Raw genomic sequence first — 11132 nt, forward strand, 5'->3', positions numbered from 1 at the left:
TTGGAAGACCTGAGTTTATTTTAAAAACAAAAGAAATTTAACTGGTTTTCTCCGAGAAGATTTTATTTAGACAGTCAAAAACACTGATATTTGCAAATCATAACATTACAGAAAGAAAGAAAGTATATGACACTATATATAGGTGTTTGCAAACTAAACACCTTGTCATGTAGTTTGCCGCTATCAGTACTATAGTATACAATCATGTAGATACATCAAGACAGTCAAAATAACTTGTAACACAGAATACATCAAATAACAAATACCCTGTCACTGCACATCCTGAATAATCAAGGGAGCTCAATTTCATTTATTGTTAATCTCTCCCCTTAAAGTCAAAAATTTTCAAAGCTTTTTTTTATGTTAGCATGTCCTCTTGTGGTTATAAGTAGCTCTACTTGTATGGCTGTAGCAAATGCTGCACTCTCCAATCATTGGGGGGTGGGGGGAGGGGGTTGAGTGACAACAGGCAGTCTCAAGTCAAGGACCCACCATATGACATGCAAACAGGGCTAGGTTATAAGCTGCCATTACTCTGCAATAAATTGACCAATCATAGTGTTCCTTTTATACTATCCACAACCTCCCATGTCAACATTGGAATGTTATATATGTGATAAGGAATAGGTGCCATCTTTAAAACTTGTCAACATAACGAGGCAGCCAATTGGGCAAGGAGTCATTGATAGCAGGTAATCAGGTTAGCAGGGGCATGCTAATTTATAGAACATTAAACATTTTGACTTCATAAAGAGAGATGAAGAATAAGTGAAATCAAGACTCCTTGATTTTTGAAGATTGTGCACACCATGAACAAATCTCTTTTATGAAAACTCCACTCTCATGAGCTGCAGAATATTTCAGTTCTTGGGAGCAGAGTTTTCTACAATTGCTACAGAATGCCCCGGACATTTTACCATCATGATGGGGAATCAATTATTTAAAGGAAACACAAAATAGTACTGAGAAAGGGGAAGTGAAATCTAAATATTTTAGGTAAAATCATTTGACAGTATGTCATTTTAACCTTTGGGTTGCTATTAGTTTATCATTTTCAAATTTATGCAATTCTATACATTTAAACTGGTGTTACCTTCTCTAAACTTTAAAACTTTCAAAAGCAGTGACCACAATTTGACACAGATATAGTTTACATGTTCTGGATGATGGCGATTAGAAATCGGCATTCTCACTTTTCATGATTGGAATGTAAGCCTGAAAGTATTCTCGAAATTTCTAGTACAAATGTTCATCTTTTTCTGTGACAGCATTTGGGTATTTCCAATGATAACATTCAGATATTTAAATAATGTTGTCACTAAATGTGAACATAAAACAGAACAATAACTATACAATGAATAAAAGAACAAAATATTTCTCATCATAGTTTTTGCTTTATCATTTTATAGCACAAAAAAAACATTTGCATAGAAAATAGAGTAAAATTTTATACAAAATTTAGACTTTTCTTGATTATATTTACAACTAAGACCACTGTTGTGTCCAAAGTACAGTCTACATAACATTAAAATTGATTATAACTGAACCAGTCATAATTTTTTTCCTTAAACACTGCAAGTCAGTGGAAGCATAAATGGAAATATTTGTGACATGCATAAAAGATAGTTGTATTTGGCACAGACAGAGAGTTACAATGTAACACAAACAGACATGGTTTATTTGGCGGCGACAAGTGTTTTGACTAACATCTCAGACATTGGGTTTGTTGTCTGGGATAACACCAACTATTTCTGATACTGAAAAGGTTGTGTCTAGATTGATTATCGCTTTAGATAAACAATGATGCAGTTCCATCCACTCAATCACTACAGGTCCATAAATGGGAGTCTGGGCTCTCACTGAGATGAAAAGGAAATTTCAACAGTTGGTTCAATTATAGAATGGATAGCAAGCAGGCTGCACTTTTGACAAAACGGTGATCTTGGCTGTATTTCAATACTCCAGGACCTATATCTGAGGTTTCTAAAAGAAGCAGACTAAAATGTGAAGGAAACAGTGAAAGCCTTTTTAAAAAAAAACCTGATTACTATACATTTATCAAGTTCATATTTCAATCTGCAAATCAATCTTTGGATTATTTGAGTTCAATTATGAAAAGAAACGACAAATTGTTTCCTCTCTGTTTCCTATTTTTATATTTTGGTAGCAATTTTTGAGGAAATAACCTCTTTCCTTATTTTCTGTAATACTAGAAGAGAGTAAGTAACCCTCAAATCATAATTATTCAACAAAATGAAGGGGTATGCACAATTTGAAATCAATCTCATTAATTTCTATTAATTTCATGTATTATTCTGACAACCCTATCAAATGTAAATAATAATTTTTTCGATCGTCAGATTAGTAAATTTTTTTCACCATAATCAGTTTTTTTTTCACTAAAATCTCTCCTTGTCAATATGTACATCTGAATACCGGTAATAATTTTTATACAAGTTTAAATTTGCAAAATTTTTGGTACATTCTGATAATTTCTGCAGTGCATCAACATCAATTTACACTTGACAAAGATATATGCCAGTGATAATTTGAAGTTGTAACAGATGATGTGATTGATTAACTAAAGTTGTATTTATAACTTGTTATAAGCTGTAAGCCAATCAATATCAATTTTACAGGCAAATCAAACTATTACACAATTTACATATTTACGTTTTAAAGCTTTGATTCCTACAAAGATTGCAGTAATTGTAATTCATACATTTTTATGTAAATTTTTGGTTCAAAGCAAGTTGAAATTCACCTAAATTTAGTCTCTACCCTTTGTTGTCAGATATATTTCTTGGTAGTACTTTATTGAGTACCACCAGAAGTAATATTCCCACTACAAATATAGCCTACAGTCTAAAGGCGGAGCTAACAGAGATGATTGACAACTTTGTGTATTTTACATACATGACATCATACAACTACTTTGGCATAACCTATTAGAGGCACTCGACCCTGTCAATATAAGGAAACTCATGCAAAAAAAATATTATACCTAAATACATTAACAAAACTGCATCAACAAAATGAGTTTGAAGTCTGTGACACTAAACAGAGTTGGACTACAATAAGGATTTTAATAGGAATACAAAACAGCGCAGCCTAGTGTTCATTTCCACATTTACTTTGTTTTTATGTCTTGAAACCATGAGGTAGAAGATCTACACTATATTACTTGAGGGCGCTGTATTTCATCAGTTCCACCTAAAGCAAACATTGTCTCTAGTGACTGAATTGATGAATGAGTCAACATGAAATACCCAGTAAACACTCACATACAAATACCATATAATTTGTTAATTATCTATTTATATTACCATCACAGCTAAAATTTATCATCAATAAACTTTTCTTAAAATAAAACAGACATTTAAATCTCTCAAAATGATTACATATTTATTTGTTGGTAGTGGTATAAAGATACAAACACCTTCACTTTATCATCTTGATATTAGAAAATTTGATAAGATATGGTTTTATTGAGCTCCACGTTGTTCATTTGACATGTACAAAAAATGTCTGTACTGATGCTATCACTGTGAGAGCCACATGCCATACCAACCACTTTTAGGCATTTGGCATTGATTTGAAGAGTGTATCTCTCAATGTCTGCATTCTCTATCCAAATCACTAAAAAATAAAGCTACAAATATTGAAAAAAAGTGTACCATTTATATGTGTCCCATTAAACAATCACTGACAAGGTCCATAATGACCAATGAACTTTCACAGTAACCATAGTAACAAATAAGTGAACTTTCGTATGACCCCAAATTCTATCAATGTATTTCATGTCTTTCCATTATAGACTTTAAGATACATCACGTCACTCCACTCCCACTGGCCTACTCCTCCTGAAAGGTATTGACCAATAATACGTGAGGGTTCCCCACTGGCCTACTCCTCCTGAAAAGGGTTGACCAATAATATGTGAGAGTTCCCCACTGGCCTACACCTTCTGAAAGGGATTGACCAATAATATGTGAGGGTTCCCCACTGGCCTACTCCTCCTGAAAAGGGTTGACCAATAATATGTGAGAGTTCCCCACTGGCCTACACCTTCTGAAAGGGATTGACCAATAATATGTGAGAGTTCCCCACTGGCCTACACCTTCTGAAAGGGATTGACCAATAATATGTGAGAGTTCCCCACTGGCCTACACCTTCTGAAAGGGATTGACCAATAATATGTGAGAGTTCCCCACTGGCCTACACCTTCTGAAAGGGATTGACCAATAATATGTGAGGATGTTAGCATACACTACAAGGGAAAGTTAAACTGACTTCGGCTTTCCCTTATTTTCAATAACAATATCATATCGTGATCATATATCTGGGGTCACACAAGATGTCACCAAAGTGATCAATTGTAATGTTAGATTCACTGAATTTTGATAGTACAAAAATAATCACATCTCTTAGTGCAAAAATAATTATTGGAATTGTCCAACATCTACACTATGATATGAATAATCGTTAACTCCATGATTTATCATAACCTTTCCAGGACTGTGAGGGCGCTAAATACACTCGTATCTGTTTGTACATACATGTGACGATCCCTTTGTAGCCTGTTCTTGGTACACCAGCCTAGAAGAGAGAAATATTAAATTATTATGCTTTGAATTTACATAATTTAATTAATTTTCCATCCACTGTCAAAATGATGTCAGCCGTTACACAACACTGTCTACCATGCTGGAAAATACAAACACCAGGAAATGCACTCTTAGCTGCTGAAATGATTGATGAAGCCTTTATGCTAAATTAGAACCACATGAAAGGTTAGGCCAAGTGTCCTTCCAAGTTCAGGTATACCAAAATTAGACCATTCAACTTTATGGGTTGGTGTAAACTGACAATAGTAGATGTAACACAATATTTAAATCTACATCACAATACACACCTATTATCATAAAATTGCTTTCAGCATACTCAAAATATCAAAACATATACTGTTATTATTTGGTTTGTTCTCACTACTGAGGACAACAATGGACTAAATTTGGAAGTATAGGAAGTAATATGGTATTATTTCAGTCCCTGAAAATCAACTTATTACAAACATTTCATGCTATGACTCATTACCAGTGTAAAGGCTATATCAACATTGGAATTAGAGGAAACAAACAGAACCAAACAACCTGTATATGAAATAGATTGAACACACTATGCTAGTCTGTACCTAAACAAGTAATAACAGACATTTCGAGATACGGCTCATTATCAGTGTAAAGGCTATATCAGCATTGGAATTAGAGGAACCAAACAGAAGCAAACAACCAGTACACTGAATATATAGAACACACTTTGCTAGTCAGGACCTAAACAAGTAATAACAGACATTTCGAGACACGGCTCATCAGCAGTGTAAAGGCTATTATCAGCATTGGAATTAGAGGAACCAAACAGAAGCAAACAACCAGTACATTGAATATATAGAACACACTTTGCTAGTCAGGACCTAAACAAGTAATAACAGACATTTCGAGACACGGCTCATCATCAGTGTAAAGGCTATATCAACATTGGAATTAGAATAATCAAACAGAACCAAACAACCACTATATAGAATAGATTGAACACACTACACATCCATAAATCATTGGGGTAGAGATACGTACAGTGGGTTTGGGGGAACTCTGGCTAAATATAAATTAATATCTTACCTTGAAATCATTCATAATTCCTAAGACTTTGGCAAAGTTTTTAAAGGAATCCTTGTCAGAGTACTGGATTCTAACTGTCTTATGACCCAGACCACCTTCCTTGGTTAATTGGTTTATAGTGACATGTGGGGCACCATACACTTCTTCTAAAAACATTGCATCATATTTTCTCTGCAAACAGAATAGTTTTGCCATTATGGTTGCTACTCACTTCTTAAAGGGGAAGACCACTCCAGTCAGTTTAATAAAATATGGTTTCTGGAGTCATTTCATGATGTTACATCACCTACAATTACTTGCGATTTCAGAAAATCATCAAGTTGATCTTGTGCCTTTATAGGGTATCTTTGCTATAGCCTATTGCATCATGGGAGTCAGCAGAAATAATGTATTCAAGTTGCACACTGAATATTCATAAGAGCTGTATTACACTGTTAGTGTATAGGCAAGCCACCTACTGCTGTTTATACAATAGATATAAATAATGTTTTTAAGTTACAATTTTCCAAAATTATTGCAGGCTGCAGTAATGTTCCTATTTCTGGGCCAGGATAACTTTCCACTCTCTACTTTCATTTACCTCAGAAGTTTATACACATTTTTGCATTTTGTGACATAATTTGTAATCAAGGTTTTCATCATACAGCCATTCAGCTAAGGTCTGGTTTCATTCACATTTTGAAATCAATGTAGGTAGTGAGAAAATCTACAACAGTGAACTAAAAATCTAAACGACAACTAAAAATCTAAAACACTGAACTAAATATCTAAAACACTGAACTAAATATCTAAAACACTGAACTAAAAATCTAAAACACTGAACTAAAAATCTAAAACATTGAACTAAAAATATAAACGACAAAAATCTAAAACACTTAACTAAAAATCTAAACGACAACTAAAAATCTAAAACACTAAACTAAATATCTAAAACACTGAATAAAATATCTAAAACACTGAACTAAAAATCTAAAACACTGAACTAAAAATCTAAAACACTGAACTAAAAATCTAAAACACTAAACTAAATATCTAAAACACTGAATAAAATATCTAAAACACTGAACTAAAAATCTAAAACACTGAACTAAAAATCTAAAACACTGAACTAAAAATCTTAAACACTGAACTAAAAATCTAAAACACTGAACTAAAAAGCTTACCTGTGTAAGATAGCTAAGATCATTTTTGGTAAATTCTACAAACTTAGTATTTAATTTGATATATTTCAGATGTTGTTCAAAAAATAAACCCCTGTGGATAAAGAAGAAAAAAATTATTATAGCATGATTTTTTTGTGAGAGAGGAAATATGGGTGACATAAGTGGCCTTAAGTTTCTGTAACACTGGGAAATATGGGTGACATAAGTGGCCTTAAGTTTCTGTAACACTGGGAAATATGGGTGACATAAGTGGCCTTAAGTTTCTGTAACACTGGGAAATATGGGTGACATAAGTGGCCTTAAGTTTCTGTAACACTGGGAAATATGGGTGACATAAGTGGCCTTAAGTTTCTGTAACACTGGGAAATATGGGTGACATAAGTGGCCTTAAATTTCTGTAACACTGGGAAATATCATGAGTGACATGGCACAAGAGGTTAACATATAGAAGACTCCCTAGCTCCCTAGCACAATACAACAGTGACATATAATCTGTAATTGTTCAAACATTTCAGAAATATAACCTTCATTGTGTTTCAGTGAGTATATATCAAAATGTTGAATGCAATGTAAATGTACACCATTTCCAGACTACATATGGATAGACAACCCTCACAATTAACAGTAGTCCCATGTCCACAGACTACCAATTCTTGTCATAGGACTACCATGATTTTCTGCTGGTAGCCAACTCATGCAATGATTTAAAGGATGGAAGATTTACAGACATAAAAGTATTTTAATCACACACAAATTTTCAAATAGAGGAACTCTGTTTTCAGTTCAGGAATATGGGACTACTGGTCACTACCCTTGGACTACCACTTTCTGAAATTAGTAGCCCACTAGGACTACCAGAGAAAAAAGTTAAATTCGAACTCAGCAAACTTAGTCATTTTTTGACAGTGATAACAAGGCACCATAACTTTAAAAGGTACCTTGCTGTGTTCTATTTACTAAACTCCAGCTAACCATCACTTGCTATTAGAACAGTTTAACTCAAGTCAGTATTTAGTCATAATGTACAAACAATTAATGACAGAATTTTGTATACAATCCACAAAAGTCATGGAACTCCAGTTGTTCCATTGGCAATGCTAACAACACCAGAAGACAATTTTAAGGCCATCAAAGTGATTCATTGACATTAACATAATTAAAATAGGAACTTAGATTTTAGTTTTAATTTTAAGTATTTTCAAAGTTTATAAACTCAGCTTGTGGGACTTTAAAGTGATGCCTTACACTTTGTCATATGTCAAACTTTCATTGAACATCTTTAATACTTACTTGCTGACTCCTATTTTACCAAATGTATCAGTTCTAGAGATTTCAGGTCGTATACAGGCCCTGTCTTTCTTTGTTTTGGGTTCTCTCATCCAGTCATCCCAAAATCTATAGAAAACAAATTTAAATGTTAAACAGATGCTGTGAAGGCAAGAAACATGGCAGCCTCATTTACATAATTTTTCTGTCATAGAACCTTATATGGACATTTGACAATCACTACCTTATATGGCCATTTTGAAAGCTTTACCTTATATGGAAATCAAGAATCATATCTCATTTATATGTGTTGTCATATGTCCCACTGTCCCACCTAACCAAATTTTACAAAAACAATTGACTAAAAAGAAACAGCAGAATTTACAATAAAATATTTGCAAAAGAAATGTAATGAAATGTTCACATGATACAGCATTAACCAGTCACTGTAGGCTATTGCACATATTACTGACTTACCCATCTGGCCATTTAGGTTCTAATTCTTGCCATAATTCACTGGTCAACATCCATCCTAATCCTGGGAAGAAGTCTGTTCTGTATAATAGTTCTGAAAAACACAAAGATATTTTGGGATACAGAAATGTAATTTGGATATATTATTTTGAAAGCATTACCTTGCATGAACATTTGGAAATCATTATTGTATACAGACATTTGAATATCATCACCTTATATGGGCATTTGTATATCAATACCATATAAGGACATTTGAATATCATTACCTTCTATGGACATTTGGAAATCATTACTTGGCCTTATATGAACATTTGAATATCAATACCATATATGGACAATTGAATATCATTATCTTATATGACATTTGAATACCAACACCTTATATGGCAATTTGAATATCATTATCTTATAAGTTATATAGACATTTGAATATCATTACCTTACATGGACATTTGAATATCATTACCTTATATGGTCATTTTGAAAAATTATCTAACATTGAAATTTGAAAATTATTACCTCATGTGGACATTTGGAATGATTACCATATATGGACATTCAAGAATCATTGTCTTATAATTTATATGGACATTTTGATGTCACTACCTGGGTATTTGGAAATTGTAACAAATACAAATATATGCAAATATGACCAAGTATGGATGTTTGATATTATTGTTAAATAAAAATGAGAAGAGAACTCACCACTATCACTACTGATAAGTTTGTCCTTGCCATTATCATTCCAGGCAGACACACACCACAGTGTAGGGTCATCTCGTAATATTGGATAGGTTGCCAAAAAATACTCAAAGAAGTCAGGAGCTACATCTAAATCATCTGTAAATGTAGCAAAGTCACTCGATGTCAAATCAAAACTAATGAACAATGACAGCAGTAAAACTTTTTAGTCATCAATAGTGCAGAACAAAAGTTGATTAAATGATGAACATTTGTTAGACTGAAAAAGCTGTCACTAGGGGGCGATGTTTTAATTGCTCCTGATAACCATGTAAAGAGAATCAACACTGATAAATCTTGCAAGATATTGCCACTATCAACACAAAGGAATTCAAATATGTGACCAAGCATGGCCAGTAAGATGGCTCCCTAGCAATAGCAAAACCTTACCATGACTCCTTAACATGATGACAAACATTATATATTCAGTTTGGTTGTACATGTACTATTAAAATCAAACTGACAGGATCTTCTGGTCAAAGAGTGCACAGATGAGTGAACACATTTTGAAATCACAAACATCACCATGCAATTCAACAAAATCAAAATCAAGAGATTTTAACTCCATTGTAAATTTGATACACATGAATACTAAGTACATTAGTGGGTTTTACACATGTATGAAGTAAACCTTCACATGACTCATCTAGTTGGTAGTAATCATCAAAAGTAATTCCTTTATAGGTACAGAGATTTTTATGTTAGCTTCTCTATAAGGAAAGCTACTTCGTTTTGTTATATAATTTATGTAAAGTCCTGATTTCTTTAAAGTGGCTGGTAAAAGGACCTTGCTGACTGGTCAAATAAATTGCAGCACAATGGCATTATTTGACCACACGAGGGTGTGCTACATAAACAAAATCCAATCAATGTCTTCAAGGGTTTATATTGAATTACAACAAGTAACACTGAAGTAAAGCACTTTCTCTATGTGCTACACTCAGTTATAGCAATCATATCAAGTGTGAAAGTATACTGTTTTAATTGGTTTATTTACAAACCTAGCAAGTGGCATTTCTAATGTGGTCAATTAGCAAATAAAACACTATTATTATTACACTTGATATGGCTGCTATAAACGATTGTGATACATACAGAAAACAAATGCTTTACGTTGGTGTTATAGGTTGTAATATGGATTAAAACCTCTCTGATAATTCAAGATATAGTTTGATACGTAGTTCTACTAACAGTCTTTCATATTTCATGGATGAGTTCCTTACCTTCTACAATAATAACAGCATCGTGTTTAAAACGATTGAAAACTTGACTTAATGCCCATTTGTAATGTCTTGATATCCTGTAGTAACCCTGAAATTTATTTTCCTTGGGTGGAAGGTAAATATTGCTCTGGTCTGGTTGCTGCAATGGAAATACAGAATGGGAATGGTATATTTTGTTGTCAGTACTCTTGGGACGAATTCCCACAAGAGAACCTTAGGACCACAATATTAAGTCAGAAAATACAGTCATTCACAAATCTTATAGTTGACCCCTAGAACTCATTACCAAGCAGTAGTGTTATACAGCAACATCAATTAATCCTATTTCTACCAATCGCAGGACAATGGAGGGCTGGGTCTATATACCAAGGGGTCTATGTACCAAGGGGTCCCTGGGATCTATGTACCAAGGGATCTATGTACCAAGGGGTCTATATACCAAGGGGTCTATATACCAAGGGATCTATGTACCAAGGGGTCTATATACCAAGGGGTCTATATACCAAGGGGTCTATATACCAAGGGGTCTATGTACCAAGGGGTCTATATACCAAGGGATCTATGTACCAAGGGGTCTATATACC

At 33.6% G+C, this 11132-nt stretch overlaps 1 protein-coding gene across 1 annotated transcript in view; it reads right to left on the minus strand.

The window, feature by feature from the left end:
* LOC144447300 (alpha-1,3-mannosyl-glycoprotein 2-beta-N-acetylglucosaminyltransferase-like) overlaps positions 1-11132 on the minus strand; it is a 53409-nt gene continuing 42277 nt past the window's right edge. Inside the window, exons 6-12 of the mRNA XM_078137231.1 lie at positions 10549-10687; positions 9290-9424; positions 8585-8675; positions 8132-8236; positions 6842-6932; positions 5679-5849; positions 1-4599 (exon numbers count right to left, since the gene is read on the minus strand). Of these exons, the coding sequence (XP_077993357.1) occupies positions 4486-4599; positions 5679-5849; positions 6842-6932; positions 8132-8236; positions 8585-8675; positions 9290-9424; positions 10549-10687 (846 nt within the window). The 3' untranslated portion in view covers positions 1-4485. The remainder of the gene's footprint in view (positions 4600-5678; positions 5850-6841; positions 6933-8131; positions 8237-8584; positions 8676-9289; positions 9425-10548; positions 10688-11132) is intronic.

This window comes from Glandiceps talaboti, chromosome 16 (assembly GCF_964340395.1).
Source record: "Glandiceps talaboti chromosome 16, keGlaTala1.1, whole genome shotgun sequence".
Classification (NCBI taxonomy): domain Eukaryota; kingdom Metazoa; phylum Hemichordata; class Enteropneusta; family Spengelidae; genus Glandiceps; species Glandiceps talaboti.